General features: G+C 40.1%; 2 protein-coding genes across 9 annotated transcripts; one reads left to right on the top strand and one right to left on the bottom strand.

Moving 5' to 3' along the window:
• Window positions 1-1,483: 1,483 nt before the first annotated feature.
• Window positions 1,484-15,541, bottom strand: kdm1a (lysine (K)-specific demethylase 1a). 8 transcript variants are annotated; one of them, XM_076877258.1, is made up of 22 exons: window positions 15,411-15,541; window positions 15,153-15,192; window positions 13,320-13,604; window positions 12,824-12,992; window positions 12,552-12,712; window positions 12,396-12,474; window positions 12,210-12,302; window positions 11,984-12,090; window positions 11,761-11,842; window positions 11,352-11,446; window positions 9,797-9,814; window positions 8,803-8,945; window positions 8,631-8,721; window positions 8,405-8,539; window positions 6,952-7,025; window positions 5,925-6,036; window positions 5,609-5,741; window positions 5,318-5,505; window positions 4,213-4,327; window positions 3,908-4,035; window positions 3,339-3,485; window positions 1,484-3,000 (listed from the first exon to the last, which is right to left on the bottom strand). In XM_076877258.1, the coding sequence occupies exons 3-22, from the start codon at window positions 13,578-13,580 to the stop codon at window positions 2,800-2,802; spliced, it is 2,532 nt and encodes an 843-aa protein (XP_076733373.1). In that variant the 5' UTR covers window positions 13,581-13,604; window positions 15,153-15,192; window positions 15,411-15,541; the 3' UTR covers window positions 1,484-2,799. The 8 variants fall into 8 exon arrangements, with proteins under 8 accessions (XP_076733373.1, XP_076733370.1, XP_076733367.1 ...); XM_076877255.1 differs by lacking the exons at window positions 15,153-15,192; window positions 15,411-15,541 and adding exons at window positions 14,189-14,225; window positions 14,904-14,971; XM_076877252.1 differs by lacking the exons at window positions 15,153-15,192; window positions 15,411-15,541 and adding exons at window positions 14,174-14,225; window positions 14,904-14,949.
• Window positions 15,542-15,621: 80 nt separating this feature from the next.
• Window positions 15,622-20,037, top strand: tmem30b (transmembrane protein 30B). The gene is made up of 8 exons (XM_004540393.3): window positions 15,622-15,759; window positions 16,146-16,344; window positions 17,491-17,598; window positions 17,722-17,829; window positions 17,988-18,078; window positions 18,161-18,298; window positions 18,411-18,620; window positions 19,230-20,037. The coding sequence occupies exons 2-8, from the start codon at window positions 16,156-16,158 to the stop codon at window positions 19,406-19,408; spliced, it is 1,023 nt and encodes a 340-aa protein (XP_004540450.3). The 5' UTR covers window positions 15,622-15,759; window positions 16,146-16,155; the 3' UTR covers window positions 19,409-20,037.
• Window positions 20,038-23,363: the final 3,326 nt, after the last annotated feature.

Here is a 23,363-nt window from a genome sequence, read left to right as displayed (position 1 = left end):
TTCTGATGACTGCTTCCAACACGATAATGTACCATGAAGGTGTTGAGTTCACTGTACTCCGATGCACCTTTGGGATGTGGTGACTGTGCATCCAGTAAATCAAAAAGGGGGACCAGTTAAGTACTGGTGAGATGTACCTTACGTGTCCAATGAGTAGGTGTTAATTGTGAAGATATTTTAAAATGTTTGACATGTCACAGTTGAAAAAAATAGTAACAGTTGCTTATTTCCATTCAGTTTCATAGTCCTAGTGTTAAAGAGTCACTGCTATTGTCAGTCACACCTGTGGTTTTGCTTCTGCAATGTGAATAAAGAGACAAATAGTCACATCTAGCAAACCCGCAGGAATCAAACTCGTTGAAAGTCATGGGTTAACCTGCTGTTGTGGTTTTAATCTGCCCCACATTCAGATGGATGGGAGGTGGTGCCTGTTTGGACCCTGGTACTTCTGAGCCTCAGCTCTGATGGCTGACCTGAATTAGTGCTGTGAAGTCAGCCGTAGAAATGACTCAGTGGCACTCCAGGCGAGCGGAGGAGTGAAGCAGGATAGAGATCACACATTACAGCAGGTGTGAAAAGAAAACCGAGTGGGATGTTTACTGAGTGAGCATGCAAAGGGTCAGAGGTCAATTGTGCAGAATTATATAAGTTTTAGAAGTGGCACTAGAGTGATTTTTATTTATTTATTTTTTGTACTTAATTTAGACAACCATGAGTGATGGGAAGATAATTCGTTGTACTGGTATTTAGTCATAAAAGTATACTAAAGGAGAGATGTGATGAACAGCACGTGGGAGGTTTTGTACCTGCATTAGCACACATTCCACCCAGCGGCTATGGAGCTGTAGTTACTTAAAGACTTTTATAATACTTTCTGCCTCTCTATAAACCAATCAGTTGATGTGGGCTACAGGCTATTATAAAAAATAACCTCACCAGTCAACAGTTACACACTGCTCTGAGTCTATGGTTTACCAGGGAGGTGAAAATATCTGAGTGCAGCAGTCCAAAACCCCAGCTCAAATTACTGTTGTTACATCAAACATCTCCTTTGGTCACGATAATAATAACCACAGCTCTGAGGAGGGGAAAAAAAGGCCCATGACGCTCAAGAGTGCATGGAAACAGAGGGGCACCGAGCCCTGAAACTTCAGAAAAAAACCTCATAGCTCAAGGCTGACCATTTTAATCTCCCCCTTCATTCATCAGATCCCCCACTATGTGGAGCTGCTGCCAGGGACCCTCATCTCTCTCTCAAAAACACAAACAGTACCACAGACCCTGGGAGGCGGCCAGACCTGCAATGAAGGAGGGTCACCGAAGGGTCAAAGCAGATGCAGCCATGTTACATGCAAATGAATGTAAAAGCGCAATCACGACACAGTTGCAGGTAGTAGAAGCTCAAGAAAAGGGGGGGATGAATCCTGAAATCTGACAATCTACACATTTAAATCTAAGATTCCCCCCCCCAAAAAAAAGAGTCTTTAATATATGTCTTTTCTTCTTTTAATAAAAGAAACTGACAATACAAAAAAGTGTTGATCACAATAAACAAAAAAGTTAATTCTTTGAATAGCTCTCTTTAACTTGTAATACAAGTCTTTTTCAATACACTTTCCAGCCTAAACAAATGAAATTTAACAGGCACACAGTTACAGTATATAGTAACATGTTAAGCTTTAAGACAACAAGACAAAAACAAAAGTCTTCTGGAGGAACAAAAGAACACATAAATAAGACATTCGGCCACATCGAATCACTCCAAGTACCGAAAGTAATTCCATGCCGGCAAATCTAAAACAACAACAAAAAAGATTTTTCCCCTCACGGTTCCCTAGCAACCCAGTCTATGTAGTAGGTCATATCCTATTCTGGTAGTAGTTTGTAGTTGTACTATCTGCATATTTTCACATTTTTCTGGGACCTCTTAAGAGCCAAACTATGTCTGAAGAAATGGTCTAAGGCAAAAGAATCTTAATTAAACGCATGTCCAGAAAACTCTAGAAGTCTCATCCTTTTAGTCTAATAGCAAAACTTATTGGGGGATTTAAAAAAAAAATTTCATGAGCCCCCTTTTATTTTATCCACTACTTTCTATCAATCTGACGGCATCCGCACATGTCTGGTCACTTTTCTGTAAAACTCTGTCATAGTCGTCTATCTCACTAGGTCTGAAAGATTATTATGATAGATCCTTACTGGGGAAGTGTCTCCTGCATCTTTGTGATTTTATCAGCTCAGTGGAGACTATCCCACAAAGAAATAGCATGTACATAATGACCCTGTACCTAACACCGTTTCTAATGCAATTGAATGAATTTCACAATTTCCAAATACAGAAGAGAAATTTCTGTCTGTGTGGACAGGCACAGACACAAATCACCATCACTCTGGTAGGTTTTGAATGAAGCTGTGAGGAACATTAAGGTTTGCCCTAAGTTTGAATGCCATCGTTATTTATCTATCCATGTCTAAAAGGGACTTTAGACCTTACAGAGCTTTGACCAAGAGATTTATCTAGAGTGTGAAGGGAGAATTCACAGCAGATGGGTGTCACCTGTCCTGCCTGCTGGATGCTATACCCAGACACCACCCCTCATCAAAACCAACATTTCCTGTAGTGAGAATGCATCCGTCCCTGCTGTGTGTGACTAGATGCTGTCCAGAGTTTGTGTGTAAAAAGACCAATCCAGAAATGTCACCAGTTTATGGGTTAAACCTTGTTTTGTTTTTACATTTTAATCACAAATTGTCTTAGTAGATCCAGTCCTGAGTAGGGAGGAACTCAAGAGAAGCTTTTCAAACGGTGGCGGTGGGCGGAGTTTGCTGAGGGTTGCTGGTGCCAGTGGGAGTGGCTTGTCTGGGAAGTGTGTACATGGCACCGAGGAACTGATCTGCGATGCGGCCGGCCTCTCGAAGACCACTGAGGAGTGCCCCGTGAACTGTAGCGGGATAGTTTCTGATGGTGTGCTCACCAGCGAAGAAGAGACGAGGGACAGGCTGCAAAAGAAAAAAAAAAACGCTTTGAGATAAGCTTTAAAATGTTCCGCCGTTAGAGTTGGTTAAAAGTAGACGGGATTGGGAGGGTGGGGGTGGTAGTAAATTGTTGTGGCTCATCAGTCAACACATACATGCGACTTGTTCACATCAAATCAGCACGCCAACATCAAAACAGCCCAAAAACATCTGTGCTGGGAATAAACCGCTCTGCTTTGGTTTGGTTGAATATTGTGGGCAACTTTTCCTCATTACTTTCTCGCTCTCACTCACACACACAAACACACACACACACACACACACACTCCTGAATAATAAGCAGCCGTCTGCTGAGCACTTACCTGGGAGGCTCCTGGTATCGCTGGGCCAGGCGTGATGGGCTGCGCCATCAGGTCATAGTCATTGCCTGAAGAACCTGCTGCTACATATGAGTAGGATCCTCTCGCCCAGGGGTCGGCACGCCAGCGGGTGACCACAGTTTCCTTCGGCTGCCATGACAACACACAACAAAAACAGCACACGCTTTGTAAGAATTTTCCATGATGATATTAGAGGGACCTGTAAACAGCTGGATGGTGCACAGCTCCAACGCTGGCATGCATGCATGTGATTTTATCCCATTTGAAACCATAAGCAAATGATTTATAATGAAAGGTGGTTTGGATGCGACTCCCCCCCATTGCGGGCGCTTTCACATATGCTCGCTCTGTTAAGTTTTGCTGGTTATGGGGGTCAATTCAGGAATGAATTTGACATTCCACTTAAAGTATTGGAAAACTGAGAAAACCCAAATGTTTGAGCTTGAAAAAAGCCCCAACCACTACTTCACTGGAGGCTTCAAACATAATATTAAGATGTGTCTGATCAAAACTAGGGGACAGAACAAAAGACGACACACAAAAGGCTCTACCTGTGGCACAGCGCTACTTCCAAATATTCCTTTAAGGATGGCCAGGCAACGTCCGACTATAACGTCATCACTGATGTTCTCCATAATGCCAGCAGCCTCGCCAGCCATCAGAGCGAGCAGGATCGGGGCTAAAAGAAAGAGTCACAATTCGTTATTTAGACCAAAATATGGTTGGGGTTTTTTGGTTTGTTTTTAAAGAAACAAATTACTCATATGAACAGCTCTTAAGTAAACGTAAAAGCCCTTAAGAAAGTACTGAAGCAGTAATAGCATCAACGGCTAGAAATATGTGATGTGTACACCACCTTTGTAGAGGTTCCAGAAAAGGAATAGTTCGCCCCGACTTGCAGTGGTGGAGCCGACGTGACCGAACAGGTTAACGCTCGGATCCCAGAACACGCGGTCAAAACACAGCACCACCTTCAGAAACAGGGAGGGTGATAAATTAAGAACAGTCACCTAACAATCAGGCAGCTTATTTAAGACAAAACTCAATAATTTGTGAAGTACATCTAATGCTCAGCACATTGACAGCTCAGAATAGGTTGGGCCATGTGAATGGTAGAGCTCCTCCTGCTGGAGTAACTGCGCTAGTAGCAGCTCAGATTGCATAATAATGCAGTACTCTCCTCTGTGATGCAGCAGAATTAGAAAATAAAGTACTCTGCTGCGGATGATGCACGACAACAGAGGGAGTAGAGGAGCTGGTGGGGGTCAGGAGTGACGCAGAATGAGCACTCTGATCGGATTACTAACACGGGGCAAAAAGCATCTTTGGTGTGCACGCCATCCAGCTTTGTTCCACCTACACATACATGGCTCTCCTCTAGTCACCACTCATCATCTTCCAAACTAACACGAGGAATAGAACAACAATAGCATAGACATATATAGAGAAAATTGGAATCCTAGACTGATTTATGAAATTAAATAAATAAATAAATAAATAAAAAACACAAAAGAAATCAGCTCACTACAGCAGAAGTGCAAGCTTAGCAATTTGAGCGCAGAATAACAAACCCCTCGGGACTACAATCAATAAATCCTGAATAATGATTTTGCTTTAAATGCAATATCCCTCCAGCAGCTGAAGGTCAGGTTTTCAGCATAATTATGCTGCAGCAAAAACAGAGGGTCATCTCCCTGAGAAACCAGCTCCTCAGTCCTGCTGAAAACACGCTACATGATTTAAAATAGCTTGAGCGCTGAAGCCGAACATGACAACATGTGTTAGGAGTCAAGCAAAAGTTGGGCACATCACATGTGTTACCCCACTGTGAATGAGTTTAAAATTAAAATCTTTGGACTCCAGCATAAAAATGCGACTCCGTTTTTATGAGTAGAACCTAAACAATGCAGAGTTTATCCTTTTCACTTTAACAAATGCTTATCCATATATTTAAATCCAACCTTGTTGAGGTTGCCGAAACCCATCCTCTGTATAGCTGATGTCTTCCACTCTGGCAGCGGGGGAACAAATTGGACTGCAGGGGGCTGCTGCTTCAGCACCCCGAGGGGTAGCGTGCACAGCACAGCGTCACACTTGTAGATGAATGTCTGAGTCGTGGAGCGAGTGTTCACAGCTATAACCTCACAGCCTGCAGAATCAACAAGAGTGCTCCTTAAACATTCTGCATTTATATGAACTGCAATACTGAGTTCCTTCAGTTCCACTTTTGCCAAATGACATAAGACACATACCAGATGCTGTATATCGGACCTGCCGCACCGCTGTGTTTAGTTTGATGTCCAGGCCCTCAGCCAAGGCCACAGGAACACACGAGTAACCATTTCTTACTGTTAAGTGGCTGCCAGTGAACTCAAAATCATCATCCTGTGGAAACATTAATTTAACATTTTATGTCAGCACAATAATAAACTTCCCCAAAAGTATTTCAAAGCAACAATAGCTTATTGAGCATATGAAAAAGCCAAGAACCTCGACTGTCTTCATTAAAACCAACCGCAGTCTTGCATTGCACAGTTAAGTCTTTTCAAAATGTGTTCGTGTACATACCTGATCCCAGTGCTTGAGAGAAAGGGTGGAGAGGGGTGTAGCGTTGGCAAACTCCAAGTTGGCAAAGTGCCAGTCTAGGATCTGCCGATCCCTGGATGACAGGTAAACATCACTGTGGGAAAGAAGGGGAAGGCAATGAGAAGTGAGGTACACTGACAGCTCACGCTAACTCAACTCAGGCTGCTCTTTCAAATGAAATTCTGAAAGAGTTGGGATGCTGTGTAAAATACAACTAAACACAAAAATATAACTAAAAACACAAACCCGTTATCTGATAAACTGATAACAGATAGAGCCCTTTCTACCACCGTGTCCGTTGATTTTTGGTCTTGTCTCATGCGTGCAGAGACGTTTTGGAAACTGCTGAACCTTGTGGTGCTCATTTTTACTTTTCTAACTCTGCCTCTTTAAAAAGCTCTTTTTATACCCAGGTTACTGACGCGTCGCCAGGTAACCCAATTCATTTTCTTTTTAGTAACACTTACTTTTCCCGCCTTTTGTTGCCCTTTCTCTTATAAATACTGCTTCATAAAATGCAAATCAGTGTAATCACTTTTTATTTATGTCTTGGAAAGCGTCCCTTAATTTTTCGTGACTGGGTTTGTATTTTTAAAATATTTCTTTAAACACACAGTGTTGTTTATTTAACCAACAAATTTCACTCAATCCATATTTAGCAAATGATGCTTCAACATAATCAGTCCAGTATTTTTACTTGTGAAAGCCGCTGAAGATTTACATCAGTAATGACATCGCAGGTTAGTGTTGCAAACCCAACTGTGACTTTCATTAAAGGACCAAAAAACAATTGCTTAATAATAAATCACCACTGTAAACCTGGAAACAGGATTTACTTTGCCACTAAACACCAAAGTGGTACAAAGTACAGCCAACTCTGGGTATTTGTTCTAGCTCAGAACTCAAATGTAAAAACAACATCTCAGTGTTTAGAATCGTTTTTTTATAACCCCCCCCCAAAAAATCCAAATCCTGTTGGGGTTCTTTGGGATGGAGGGTGGGGTCTTACCTGGGTGGATTTGCTTCCAGCTCTTGGAGTTTCTCTTCAAGTTTGACCTGCATCTCCACCAACTCATCATACTCCTACAAACAAACAGCACAGTCATGTAATGTAGATTTCATTCAGTGTCACAAGGGATCACAATCACAGTGTAGGAAACTTCTTATGCTTCCAGATACTGGGAATATTATCACAAATACATGATTTTTAAAAGTGTTTTTATAGTCTGGCCTCGATCACTATCTTAATAATTTTTTACTTCAGCTTGCATTTAGTATGCACTTCAGGACCCAAAATTAGCAATACACCAGTACTTCTGTCAAACAACAGACTTTTGGAGATTGAGTTTCACATGCATGTACATGTGTGTACACGGTACACACCCTGAGGGTTTCAGGTCATGCAGAAAGGACACGCAGCTTTGACAGAAAGAGCTGACTTAACCTGTTCAGTTCACCACAAGAGAAAAAACTAGGACAGTGCAAAGTCTGGTATTACCACGTAGCAGTCGAAGCTCCCGGCAAAGCTACATTAAGTCTTAAGGATCCCTCGCCTCTAAACTAGCTGACCTGAGGAAACACAAAAAGTGGCAAGACTACCACAGAATCTCTCAACAAAAAGAATTTCACTGGCTTTAAAATCTTGTTCTACAGTGCAGTCATAAAAGAATATAATGTGCATAAACACACACACACTCTCTTAAAAGCCAAGTCTGTCTTGCTAAAAGTGTATGTATACACATGTGCAGACAGAAAGACTGTAAGACAGTGATTCAAACCCTTGAAGTGGTCTCTCAGAGAGCGGATGGGTCGCAGACAAATCCAGTTCAGATACCAGCTGTGTTTAAACTAAATCTTCCCCTTTAAATACACACACAGCAGTAGTGGAGGTGATTTATCCTCACCAAAAATAAAACAGCGGCACTCACTCTAATATTACGTCCAACTGAGGCATTAAACCACTTAAACACAGCCTGTCTGGTTTACTTAGACAGCACAGCATTAAAATTCTGCAAGGCATCCACCCTGAACTAGTGGTCCATAAAATATCCCCTTCAGATGATAGTACTTCTTTAGCACTATAATACTCTTAAAATCACTTATTAAATATTGAAAGTTCTTTCCTACACACTGTGGTGGGTCAACTTCCCGACCAATGAATGAACCTTATAATAAACCTAGAATGTCTAATACTGCCTCATAGTAGCTCAACCTACAGAAAATAAAAACAAAACACAGACACTATGTGACACTAACAAAAGTGTAGGATAGTGTAAGGAGTTGTAGCTATAATGCTCTTCTATGACACTGATTAGTGATTTTTGGATCATATCCAACCATCCATCCTCTTCCCCTTATCCCATGTGAAATACATTTGCTTTTGATCTGAAATAGTGTTAGACTGGCGATCTGTCCAGTGTCTATTTTCCATTTCTCAAAAAACAAACAAACATCGAACTTACTTTGCAGAGTGCGGTGAGGTCTCTGTGCTTGCTCTTCACCAGGAATTCAGCTGTGATATCTCTGGGGGGTTTTACTTCACTTGCTTCTTTATACTGATGATGGAGCTCCTTAACACGTTCCTTAGTGGATACCATCTGAAAGGTGGAGAAAAGAGTTGAGGTAGGTAAGCAGAGCGAGGGGAAGAAAGTGGCAGCTAAGGAAATTGATAAAGTAATTTATGCTCACCTTATTAAGAAGATCCCTGAGCTCTTCCTGAGTCTTCACAATCTTCTTCCAGTGTTCTATCTGCTCATCTTTTACATGCTTCTCCTGCAGCCTACACACATACAGACACATTAGAGGTGTATTCAAGTACCTATAAGCATCTTTGATACTGATACCAGATTCTGTTACTCACTGTATGACCACCTCCAAAGCCTGACCCAGAGACACTGGTTTGTTATTGAGGAAGTTAAAGTCCAGCTGGTGGCTGAGGTAAGAGGTGGCCTCCAGCAGTCGGTTGAACTCTTGCTCCACCATCTCATCTTTTTCTTTTGGTACCTGGACACCCAAGCAATCGCATGAGGAGAATTTCTCATTGGTGGCATTTAAAAGACAGCATAATAAAAGTACAGGCACACGAGACATGGCACTAGTCAAATAAACAAAACTACACTTAACTCTTTTGATGTTTAGGAATAATGGAATCAATACTGACAAAAAAACTTTGATTCACTAATAAAAGTTATTCATGTCTCCTTAAAAAATACTTAGAAATATTACAGTATTTGATGCCTTGATAAACATGCAGAAAGAGCTTTATGACATGTTTCAAAATCACAGAACACAGACAATGCAAGAAAAGAGTTAGATCTATGGCTAAGCATTAGTAGAACACATTACACATTATGATTGGGGTGAAACACATGAGGATGCTGTACATTTATCAAAGAATGGAGCTTTCTTTATTTGATTTGATTAATGCATTGAATATTTTTCACAGCCAGCCTCGTCTACTGCAATTTAGTAGAAATATAGCCAATGATATAACTAGATTTTCTGCATAGCATTGTTATTAAAATGAGCTAAAATATCGTGTTTGTAATGCGTTTTTTGCTAACCAAAGTTACTTTTTCACAAATTGAAACCAGAAACATTTAAACTGATTTCGTATCAACTCACTACTTTAAAAAAATAAAGGCTAAAAATGTTAAATATAGTGTTTTGTCATTTTTTATCCAAACACAAAAGTTAATGACACTTTGCTTATTTGCTGTTCTCTTTAACTACTACAGGGATTTAAAAAAAAAGTTACATGATGTGAAGCTCAAATGGATGAGCAGCAATATTTAGTTCTAAAATTGGTTAAAAAGGAAGTAAGAGAAATAGTATGCAAATAAACAGATACATACACTTGTGCACCGTTCACCCTTTAGTAGTTCACCAAAAAGATGAACATGGCAGGAGAGAGGGGAAGAGAGAGACAACATATTAAGTAAACATTTTCAAAGTCAAACGGTTTTGCACAAAAGTAAATCATGTACACTTAATTTGCCTTTTCCTGCAGGGGGGGAATTAGTTACATGTGATGTGACTGCTTCAAAAGATTTCAAAATAGAGCCTTGAAAAGGATCCTAAACATCCTACTAATGTTGCTGCAGTTTAATGGGCAGAACACAAACTAAAGGGGGAAAAAACAATTTAATGACATTAGGCTAGATCCGTTTCTAGGCTGTTCAGTTCCTAGAGGAACTAGAGCTGTTGTTGATCAGACGCAACAGTATGTAGTTAAAAACTCTACCACCATGTTTCGGTGAATCTTTGAAAGCCATAAAAGGGACAAGTACCAGCTAGGAATGCAAACACAGCACTTTAATGCCAAGAGTTCACCTTTTCTGCAAGCATCAAAAGAAAGAAAAGAAAAGAAAATCCTAACAGAATGTTCTGGTTTACACATCTGTACATGTTAAAAGCAGACTCTGTGGCGCTTCCGACATTTATGCATGAATGTGTCTAAAAGCATGGCCATACCCTCGTTTAAGTTACAAGTGCAAACACACAATCAATTTCAACAAACTCAGAAACCACTGACTTGTTGTTGGACATAATAAAAAGACTCATTCAAACATTCAGAGTGAACCACCAGACCCACAATCAGGAACAGAAATCAAATAAATAAACCAGCATGGAGGTGGGTTTTGAGCAGTGGTTATCAAACTGTGGGGGATGATGGGGAACAGCCAGGTGAGAAAAAAAACATAATAAATTGACCCTGTGACGCACGGTGAAGCTACTTTGTGATTTGAACCCTTTTGTTAGTAACTGATAAAAATTATGGCTTCCCACGTGTTTGTTTTCACGAGACATTTGCCAACTTTAACCACATTTCCACATCAATTACTAAATGATTAAAGCTGCAAACGATTACAAAATCATCTCCTAGAGTTAGGTAACCCAACAGAAATCATGTGAAATGACCCCAAGAAAGGCATTCATTGAAAAAATCTTCACAAGACCACTGAGCTGAAACAGAAAACACAGACTTTAACATGTCTACTGAACATTGTGTGGGTCTGGTCTGGAGCTATGGCAAACATAAGTTGTACATGGAGGTTATCTGTGTTATTATATCAAATGGTTCACATAGTTCTGTTACCATCACTGGGAATGTTTAATGGGTGTGTCAGTATGAACAGCAGTATGGTTGAAGCAAGCAGACATATTTCACACATCAGCATGCATGCCTCTATTGCTGTTAGCCTATTGCCACATCGTGGTTTTGTAACAAAATTTGGATTTTTACAAAAAAAAAAAAAAAACCAACAACAAACACACACAAAAAGTTTGTTATTAAAATTAAGTCAAATATATATTTACAAATATCTTAGGAGCCCCACTGAGTTTTGCTGCAACAGGATAATAGACAAGAGCCACCTCAGTATTATTAAGATCATTCATTGTACTTACAGCCTGTCCATTGGCTTCATATAGTGGACACTTCTGTTTGATCTTGGCTAGCTCCATGTTAACCTGCTTACTGACAACTGCCATAGGATTTCCTCCTGAACAAGTGCACACACAGACCCAAAATACAATGACATTACACAGGCTGTTATTACCCTCTACAGGTTAATCAAAGTAAAACTAAACCAATATAAAACTATAATTAAAAAATAGCTCTCTTAACACTGTGATCTCAGATCATGTGACACTAAAAATTATTTGCATCTTGAACACATGAACGCTTCTGAGTTTTGGAGTATTAGGAATTGTATACTAAAATATATACACCTCTACAGCACACAGATGCTAAACACTTACTAAATGCAAAAAATGATTAACTTCAGCATCTCAACAAAAAGAATCTGATTCTTACCCAGCCCTGTCACTACCATGGCTCCAAGATCTGCAACATAGTTGCCCTTCCTGAATGTGGCCACTCTGCCTCCAACACGGTCCTGCATGAAAAGATTAACATTTCAAAAAGAAATTTAAAAGTATACATGAATAGAATTTAGAGGCTTGTTATAGTGAGCATTTTAAAATCTCAAATGACTTATACCAACATCTGATTAACAGAAATACTGTTAGTAATGTACCCTGGCTTCCAGCACAGTAACATCCATCCCAAAGCTCTGCAGCTGCCGGGCTGCGGCCAGGCCAGACACACCTCCACCAATGACTATAACCTTCCCAGTCTTCTTTGCTGCAGGACAAGGCAGTATTTTATTTTTCAACTCAAAGTCATGTAGAAAACATAAAATGTACCAAAATTAGGTTAATTGCTAGTGCTATTTCAGCAGTAGAATAACTGGATGAACTTACTGGGTAAAGGCTTGACCCTCTTGTAAATACCAAAGTTAATGAGACCATGCCTTTCCAAGTAACTGTGTATCCTGTGGACCAACACAGCATCACCTACAAAGAGAACAAATGGACATCAAATTTCTCTTTCTGTATGAGGACAAAAATAAAAATAATGGGGAAAAAGTGTTTTATTTAATTCCTCACTGTTATATGGAGCTTCAAGCTGCTGCGCTGTGGCCTCAAAGGTCAGCTGTATTTTAGGGTTGTCTAGCCACAGTTGGAGCTGGATGAGAATAACATGAATTACAGTACTGCCCTTTATCTAGAAACTCAAATTAATCCATTTATATGAATACATACCGTGCGGTTGCGAATGTACAGAAAGACCTTCTGAGTCTGTTGGGGACCACTGATGATGTCAGGGAAGCAGGCTGCTTCCTGGGATGTCATACGGTCATGAGGAAGACGGCTCTGGAAAGCAGCACCTTCCAAACCTAAAAATAAACACGCATATTTCTTTTCTGTTGAAATGAAGTCTAAGATCAGTTTAACAGGCCACTCAGTTAAGAATTGCAACCAATTAGCAGAACATGTCTTCTTTTACTGCTCTAACATGCAAGTGTTTCACACACCAGACGGTTCATCTGGTTCACTGTCATTCTCTTCCTCCACAGGTGGGGGTGGAGGAGGGATGACCTGCTTCCTTTCTTTCTCTGCTTTGGCATTCCTCTCCTCCTCTGAGTAGTATTCATCCTCCGAAAGATTAGCCAGGCTTTCGTCCATCTCGCGGTACTCCACCTGCAACAGTAGGCACAATAAAAGCATCATTAAAACCGGCGTTTGTGTAAATCGTTCATTTACTCCCACTTCTCTTAGAAGTGCTGAAACATTTCTCAGGCATAACCAACAACTGCCAGAAATATCACACTGTAAACACTGGGAAACAACTGCCACTTCTAACTTTTCACGGAGGTGCAGACGCAGAAAAATACCTGTGTCTTGGGATAATGAACACTCCTCGGATAATGAACGCTCCTGAAGCACAGAATATAATCAATTCTCATGATGCCACAATAAACTTATTTCCTTTCCTTCCCTCGTGAGCATCTATAAACCTAAAATATTTACTTTTGCTCGCTTGCGTCGACTCGTCCTACGGACTTCAGCAGAGTCCTGATCTGCCCCTCCGGGGCCTGACTGGTGTGACAAAGAGGCTCCTCCATGTTCCCCACTAGGGGAAGACCTGTCCTTTTTCTTTGAATCCATAGCTCCAGCCACTGAGGCTGCAGATCCCGTCTGGATGTCAGAACCCGGGACCCTATCACCTCCCGCTGCAGAAGACGAAGAAGAGGAGGAGGAACCCGCATCTGATTTCTTGCTAGACAGCATTATGGAGGATGTTGGAGGCCTCTCCTAAACAAAAAAGGGAACAGGAATGAGATGTACTCCTTAATGATGATGCTTACAACAACAAAAAGTGAAATGGTTGAAATTTAGATGTTAGCAACAGTGTAACCAATAATAATAATAAAAGAAAATATTGGATGAACATGATGATGTGGTTTTGAGCACTGGGTAAATAACTGTGTGCACACATTACTGCACTTATACTACTGCAAAATATATGAAAATTAAAGATTTACTTTAAAGCAACATATAAAAAGTACAAAATCCATAGGGATAAGAAACAATGCACAAGGGCCTGCAAGTCTTTGCACCGTCAGTCCAAAAGCCCTTGTAAGTGTAATTCTCAGTAATTGAAGGTTTGGTTAACAATTATTTTTCCATCATAAACATTTGAACATCCTCCTGCCATTTGAAGCAAGAACTGCAAAATACTGCCTGGTGTTTGAAAATACATCATCCCAAAATAAAGACATTAATTCGTGTTTTTTTTATTTCTATAACTGGATGATTTAAACAATGTTGCGTGTGCATGGATGTCATGACTTTATGAAATGAGGGCACCAAGGTACAGTAACCTTGTCTTGTTTTACCCATTTCTCCGTGCACCTGGTAATATCCATTCAAACACTAAGAAATAAAGACAGAACCAGAAATATGGTTACGAACAGGACTGTTTGATATCGGCCTTTTGTGTAATTTTAAATTGATTTTAACTTAGCTAAATTACTTCGTAAAATACTGAGACCCTGCGTGGGACGAAGGTCTTTCACAATGTCTGTCGATCAAGTCGAGATATCTCCTGAAGAAAACAGGAAATGGCTTGCCGTTTGCCCGTCTGTATCCTACTTTCTGATTAAATATGCCCAATCCCGTTAGTCAGGAACCGTCTTTCTCTGACTTGTTTCAGCTAGCAAGCTAACGACAAAACTAGCTTAGCAATCATTTGCCAACAGCAGGTTTTCTTCTGTTCAAAGCCTTAAATGCACCATATGAATTTCATATCGTAACCATTTAACGCTACTGCTAAACACGCAATGTACTGCAGCCATATAGATTTAACTGAATTTAATATATTCCTTTCTAATTTCTCATTGGCGACCATGCTAGGTTAGCCAATGCTAACAATAAGCTCCGGCTAGCACCAATGGTAGCATAAGAGCACGTACGCCGGTTTGTTTGGAAATTAATGCGTATTGATACACTGTTCGCGAAATCGTTTGCAAACGTTCTCACACTACTCTGCACTACACTGCTACTGTTTTAAGGCAACCGGAAATTATAAAATACTGAAAATATTAATAATACCTCTCAATCCCCCAGAAGATGTCAACACAAAGACTCCACACTATTAGACCTTGCACAACGAACTTCTCTGTGATTGGTGAATGGAAAACGTTACGCAATTGCCGCCCTGTGTAGTTAATGGTTGAGATAACTGCCAATCTAAAACAATGCCGAGCCTTTGAATAGCTCCTACTGTTACTGCCATTACTCGAGGGCGCTTTTCGTGGTTAAATGGATCATAACTACTGCAATGGATGAAATATTGTTTACCTTTAGATATGAACACTATGTTGGTGCTCTGGAACAGCTTCTGAATCCAGCACGGAAAGAGCGTTTTAAAGAAAAAAAAAATCATTTATTACTAAATTACAGCATATGTTATACTGAGTCAAAATTACAAGTCAGTTTATCATTTTTTTTAATTAAGTCAGCCTTGTAAAGCCTGATTCAAAAAATATTTGTTGAATAAAAGTAAATCATATCAGTTTGCCCATTTCGGTTTTAATTTGCATAATTTTTGCTACTTACGGCATTTTTTGTGGAGTTTATTCACACAAATCTCAAATATGATACCCTCGGAGTTTCAAATTTGCATAGGCCTAGTTGACATAGTTCAACCCAGTATCACGGCTTTTTATTTATTTTTTAGTGGCCAAAACAAGCCTGCAAGTTCCGCGTTTCCGTCCTACTTTCTGTCCGCAAAACCCCGACCCTGCAAACAACTGACGTCATCCCTAGAAAAGAAAAGAGCAGGTGTGGCAGAGTAGGCGGGGTAAGCAGGTAAAGGTGTTCCGCTCCGTCGGGCTCACGACTCAGGGAAGCATATCGATGTTCTGCTTTTGAGGCTTTTGTGTCTTCGTTTTAGAGCTGATTGCACGTAAGTGGCTAAACATATAAACCCAAGTGTTAGGCGTGAATATAATGATAAAGCATTTTGTTTGGGGTAAACTATGTATCTGAACAAACCCATTTAAAAGTGAGCGAAAACTCAGTGGTGTACTTTTAACAATCTGTATACCGTTGGGGTCGGGGTTTTAGATTTCGTGTGTACAGTATTACAAAGGTTTTCGCTGTGTTTTATGTCGAGCTGTGCTACAGTGTTTTGTGACGTCAGTTGTCAACACACCGTATAAATCTTTGGTGAACAAATGAGCTAGTATACTTTTAGTAGGGGGTTCATACATTGCCGTGGATGTGATAGACACATTTGCAATGCTATAAACTGGATCATACTTGTAAACCTATAATGATTCAATCCAACAGAAGCGAGAAAATGGTGAAACAAGAGTCAGAGTCAGCCAACCGGCCAGACAACACCGCCTTCACCCAGCAAAGGCTTCCGGCATGGCAGCCTATACTTTCTGCTGGAATTGTAATCCCAGGATTTGTCCTCATTGGGCTGGCCTTCATCGGCATTGGAGTCGCTCTCCTTGTCACTTCCAGGAGCATCCAGGTGTTAGAGGTATGACCTCCACACTGAAAGCATATGCCTAGGATGAACAATCAAATGACAACTTTTTAAAATAATTATAATTATTAAACAGGGGCGGATCTAGAATGGTGGCATGTGCCACCCTAAAATGATCTCTTGCCACCCCAAGTGTCACCCTAGTTTTGCACATGACAGTGTTGTTTATTAAAATAAGATACCATTAACTTTGAATTTATTGAATAGTGTTAGCCCCCTACACCAGCGGTCCCCAACCTTTTTTGCGCCACGGACCGGTTTATGCCCGACAATATTTTCACGGACCGGCCTTTAAGGTGTCACGGAAAAATACAACAAAATAAAACTAGTACCGGTACCGAAAAAAAGATTTATTCATAACACACGTGAAAAGACCCAGGAAAACCGAGTTAACGATAAAAACGATAACAAAATAACGCTGAAAACCGATTAAAAACCCTGAAAACCATACATTTCACACCCGAGCCTCAACTCTCGCGGCCCGGTACCGAACGACTCACGGACCGGTACCGGTCCGAGGCCCGGGGGTTGGGGACCGCTGCCCTACACCATTAACAAATGGTTCAGCTCATAGCAGGACCGGCTTTTTTCTTGTTTTCAGCAGAAAGCCATGCCTATGATTGTGCCAGAGCACATTTTGAACAACACCGCTCCATGTTGTGTAGCTTTCTGAATTTTATACATATTGTGCTATATATTTATTTATTAAACTGGCTATAGAGTACATAGAATCAAAATTCACGTGTTTTATGTGGATTCTATGTGAAACTAACATGTTTAATTATGTGGGCTACAGAAAATAATTAAGTTATAGACAATATTTATATGAAAAGCATGTATATTTACTGCATTTGAATCATTTTAACCATATGTCATCACCTGCATATGTGTTTGAAAAAAAAAAAAGGCTTTGATTTTGCAACCCCATTTGATTTCTCTGCCACCCTCATGCCACCCTAAGAAAATTTCTTTAGATCCGCCCCTGTTATTAAACAGTCTTTAAACATTAAAATTGATATATGGGATCATTCTTATAAACAGTTACTGACCATGCTGTCTGCTTACAGACTTGATTACAAGAATAAAAATAGGTGTTTTTGAGAAGTAAGAATTCATACTTTGATGTTCTTTCCCACACAGTTGGACTACACTGGGGATAGCAACGGATCACCATGTTCTAGCTGCTCCCAGTCAGATATAGCAAACTGCAAGTGCTCACTGAACTTCACCCTCACTACTCTGTTTCAGGTTGGGATGGATCCTTATTTTATATAATTTATGCCAGCATAACTGTACTCCTGCCTCTCAATTCAGTGGGGTTTTTTGGTTATTGCTTTTTTTTTTATGTGGGTTTTGTTTTCCTTAATCCAGGGCCCTGTGTTCTTTTATTACGGATTGTCAAACTACTTCCAAAACTACAGAAGATATGGGGCATCCAAAGACGATAATCAGCTATATGGAGACCTGAGTTACTTTACAGTGAGTTAAGAACACACAGTATTTCACAGACATGCACAGACTTGGATGTGTAAAAACATGCAGTTTCTAAAGCTGTGCTGAATTTACTTTTACAGTTCTGTAATTCATGTAAATCTTACAGACCATGAATTTAAAAAAAATGTCTGTATCTCTTGAAGAGCCCCAGTAGTTCCTGTTCCCCCTATAACTACGACAGCAGCAAAAAACCAATTGTGCCATGTGGATCAATAGCAAACAGCATGTTCAATGGTTTGTATGGGATCTCTAGTAATTGTGGAGATTAAAGTATCTTCTATAAAAGGAAGTGTTAATTTTTTTTTTTCTTTTAAAGACACTTTCACGCTGACTCGGACCGTCAATGGGACAACAAATAACGTGACCTTGGATGGAAAAGGAATAGCGTGGTGGACAGACTACAACATCAAATACAGAAATCCAAGCGTTACACCTCTGAAGAATGCCTTCAATGGTAGTACCTTTAGTTTAATTTTATCTTAAGTTGTGTTTAATAGAGGGTAATAAAGTGCACATTCCAGGAACTTAACATACTTTGGTAAATGTTGGCCTACTTTGACTTGCAGGTACTGTGAAACCCATAAATTGGGCCAAGCCTGCTTATGAGTTGGACGCATCAGATCGTAGTAACAACGGGTTTGTGAATCAAGATTTCCTGGTGTGGATGAGGAGGGCAGCACTGCCAAATTTCAGAAAGCTGTATCGACGAATCGATGCAAGCGGGGATTATCAAAAGGGTCTCCCAGCTGGAAACTACACGATTGACATCACCTACAGTATCCTTGTACTCATTACAGAATATACGATGATTTAAAGGATGATGCATATTTATAATATATGTATTTATACACATGTATAAATGATGATATGAAACCAATGATATTTAACACTTACAAAATAGCCTGCTGTTTAAAAAATAAAAAATTCCACGATTTAAAGATTTACGAGGCTCCAGTGTCGTGTTACAGCCACAGCAGTGTATTCGTAACCTGTTCAACGGGTTGGGTGTGTCTCTGTTCACCAGAGCACTGGCTTGAGCACAATGACTCAGGAGTTCTTTAAGGTGACCAAAAAAACAGGCAAATCTTCTGACATAGGTAAACAAGCTAGGCAAATAGCTTTTGATTGTCCTGTGCCAAGGCAGGACTTATGTAAAGTTCTCCATATCGCCCAATTTAGACAACAGGGCTGTAAGTTTGAATACTTTCAATACAACATTTAAATATATTTGTTTGTTTGCAATACAAGCAAGACAGATTTTTATGGAATGAAAAATGTACTTTTTGATATAACTTATGTCTTTTCTGCTTTAGTGTTATTGTTTTCCACAACTGGTATCCATTTGTATCTATTCTCAGTGTATATCCTTAACACTTGTGCCCCAGACTATCCTGTTCGGGCTTTTAATGGGGCGAAGAAGATTGTGTTCAGCAATGTGTCCTGGATGGGTGGAAGCAATGAATTCCTCGGCATTGCCTACCTCGTGATTGGTTCCCTGTGTGTCGTGATGTCCGTAGTTATGCTCATCGTCTATGCTAAATTCAAGTTCCCCGATGAGGAATGAGCATCTTGTCATGGACTTCAGCGGATGTATCGACTCGATCAACGTTTTCAATTATCCTTTCCGTCTTTTTGGCCTTCATTCGATGAGGTGATCAAGGTGCGGTTTAGTCCTCATGTGAAATGCTCAAATTACGTATTTTATCCTGGGTATGAAGTTTTATCTCCGGAGGTGCAGACAAAGTCTGTTTTTAACTTTCAAAGGACTTGATGCTGATGTTACTGTATTGATTCCATGCAACTAGTGAGCTAGCATAATTTATTTTATTTTTTTTAAATGTTGGTATATATAGTTGTCCACCGGCACATCTGTAAACTAATCCTTTACTTGTCTAGCCAACAAATAGTCATTGCCAGCAGACCTCTTAAAAACATGCTTTTGTCATCAAAAACTGAGCTGCATTCTCACTTTAACTCAGTAACAATATTAAAGCCATAAATCATTGAAAAGCTATTTAATCTGTGGGGTGTGTAATAGAAGTTGCAAATGTTGCTGTTACTCAGGGATGCGGTGTATAGGCTAAGCCCCTAATTATATTTTCTCTTAACTTGTTCCAGTTTGAACTGTTTACTCTTTGAAACTCATGCTTTACTTTATGTTGGTATTTATTTAAATAAACATGACCAGAACGATTGTGTCCTACTTCTTATTCTGCATATATAATCATACTCAAAAAGCTCAATTTGGTACATGACATTTTATTTTATTATCAAATGTGTAATATCATGTGCTGGTGGGTCTGCCTTCTTGATGAAAAGGCAAAGGGAGATTGAGATGTGATCTTTTTTTTTTTTTTTGTCCTGTGGGTTTGTGGGTGGGGTCTCTGTAGAAGGGACTTGTTCCGGCTCTTTGTCCTGTTCTTCCAGCAGTTTCTGAAAACTTTTTGGGGCGATACTTCTCACATTGTCCTGCCGGGGTGGGGCCCACTCATGACACTTGATTTAAATGTGATCCCATGGAGTGCCGATAGACCACATGTCCAGAGGCCCCATTCCCACCATGCCACTATTACTGTCTAACAATGGGATGGAAAGAGTACTTTACTCAAACACACTTTTCATATAGTTAAAAATATGCTAGGCTACTTTCTTTTTCTGCTCCATTTTGAATGCACATGCTGTACCTTGTACTCCATAACATTTATTTTAAAGCTTTAGTTATTATTTTACAGAACTTTAGATACAAATCTACACACAAAAGGAAAGAAAGTTTAGCTAACTTTTATCTGCAGTTAAAGTATATAAGTTAAAATCTATCAACAGGGGCACACATACACACACACACACACACACACACACACACACACACACAATTTTAATCACATATATACAGAATTACATAAAAAATTAAGCAGTCATAATGAAATGAATGCTCACAAGACGAAGTCCTCAAAATCATTTTTTTAATATATATCATGACTAAAGATAGAAATCTATACAAGTTTTCAAATTTTGGGGAAATATATTCCAGTCATTAATTGCTTATTAGGAGAGAGCTGACTGCGCAAAAAATGATGCATTACTTAGGCACACCTACATGGCGGACCTTGTTGCTATACTCATTTGCCCAGAACAGGCTGGATAAATCTCGTATTGTATTCAGATGTACTAAATGCATATCTGAATTCAATAGTAGAATGTGTTTGTAAAGTGATCTGATGAACTTTAAGTCAGTCTTATTCACCTGTGAGCAGCATGACATGCAGAAATGAGAAAGAAAGAAAGATTCATTGCATTCAGATTTCCTGTCTGTCACCTTATTTATGGAATTACCACAACAACTTTCATGTGCCAGGGAATATACTTTTCTCGCTTTTGAGTTTGATAGTGTTGAGAGAATCTGATTCATTTTCACATCATCTGTGTGGTTAAAAGTCAAAATATTTGTGCTAGTTAAAACCAATCTGGGACTGCATTTCTGGAGGACTAGCACTAAGCTCTAAAAACAAATTAATATGAGGTTATATATACTTTTTTACATTTATAACATTTTGTATTGTCCCATTTATGGGTACACTTTTGAGTTCTCTTTTCCTAAGAGTTAATCAGTCCTTTTATAGATCTGTTTAATATTTTCTTTCGTCTGTGTTATGATCTCAAGGAACAAATTTTCTTTGGCCTTCCCGTGTTGTCCTATGACTTTATTTTGAAAACCTTCAATTAATTCAGTCAATTGTATATTTTAGATATTGGGCAAAGAATGTTAAACATGGAGCTGCCGTGCAGGCGGAAAAAAGGAAGACCACATTGACAAATCATGGATGTAGTGAAGGACAACATGCAGATAGTTGGTGTAACAAAGGAGGATATTAGGGATAGGGTGAGAGGGAGAATAGGATGACCAGTTGTGGCGACCCCTAGTGACAATAACCTGAAAAGAAGAAGGGAGTATTCACTTTTTATATAGGTGTAATATAGATTATTAAATATAAGCAACCAATTCTTTTTAAAGTATTACCTAACAAGGATTATAACTTTTTCTTGAGTAAAGACTTTAACACAAGTAATTCAACACAAAACAATTCTCCACGTTTCACGTACTGATAATAAATATGTAGTAGGTCACAGGGTTGCACATTATGGAGGGCCCAGAGTGCCAAAGGGAATTAAATAAATGCATAATTAGTATGTGAGAATGCTGTTTGTAGATTACAGCTCAGCATTCAATACCATCGTTCCCTCGAAGCTGGACAGGAAACTGCAGGATCTAGGACTGAGCAGCTCCCTCTGCAGCTGGATCCTTAGCTTCCTGTCTGACAGACGCCAAGTGGTCAGACTGGGCAGCATCACCTCATCCCCCATCACACTGAACACTGGTGCTCCACAGGGGTGTGTACTGAGCCCTCTCCTGTACTCACTCTACACCTACGACTGCACGGCCACTAACAACTCCAACATCATTGTGAAGTTTGCGGACGACACTACAGTGGTGGGTCTTATCACCAACAGTGATGAGACAGCTTACAGGGAGGAGGTCAGCGCCCTGACCCACTGGTGTCAAGACAACCATCTCACCCTCAACGTCGCAAAGACAAAGGAGTTGATAGTGGACTTCCGGAGGTGCAGAGAAGTACACACCCCCATCACCATCAACGGCGCTGCTGTGGAGAGAGTGAGCAGCTTCCGGTTCCTTGGTGTACATCTGGCTGAGGATCTTACGTGGTCAGTACACACAAACAAAACAGTGAAGAAGGCGCAGCAGGGCCTCTTCTTTCTCAGGAGACTGAAAAGATTCGGCATGAGCCCCCGCATCCTCAGGACCTTCTATCACTGTGCCATTGAGAGCATCCTCACTGGATGCATCACCACCTGGTATGGCAACAGCACCGCCTACAACTGCAAAGCTCTCCAGCGAGTAGTGCGGTGCTCTGAACGGATAATTGGAGGTGAGCTTCCCTCCCTCCAAGACATCTACAGGAAGCGGTGCCTGAGGAAAGCGGGGAGGATCATCAAGGACTCCAGTCACCCCAGCCATAAACTGTTCAGACTACTTCCATCAGGAAGGAGGTTCTGCAGCATCCGGTCCCGTACCAGCAGACTGAGAGACAGCTTTTTCCACCAGGCCATCAGACTGCTGAACACTTCATAGACACCTCAGCTTCACTACTGGAACTTTAACATTATGCACTCCATACTGTACAGTAACGCCACTGTTTTGCACATGTCTCACTCTGTATATTTTATTTTATATATTTTATTTATTGTTTACTCTATTTAATTTGTAAAATATGTGTACACACACACACACACACACACACACACACACACACACACACACACACGTAGAAAGATATTTAGTATACACATCCAGAAATGCATATACTATTATATATTGTACATATATTTATTAGTTTCAGATGTAGCCATTCTTGTATTTTGCTTGTTTACATTATTGTATTTTGCACAACTCTGTTGCTTGTGAAGCTCGCACACAAGAATTTCACTCACATGTGCTGTAC

The sequence above is a fragment of the Maylandia zebra genome, linkage group LG19, assembly GCF_041146795.1.
Source record: "Maylandia zebra isolate NMK-2024a linkage group LG19, Mzebra_GT3a, whole genome shotgun sequence".
NCBI classification, from domain to species: Eukaryota; Metazoa; Chordata; class Actinopteri; order Cichliformes; family Cichlidae; genus Maylandia; species Maylandia zebra.
This window is presented reverse-complemented; position numbering and strand designations above follow the sequence as displayed.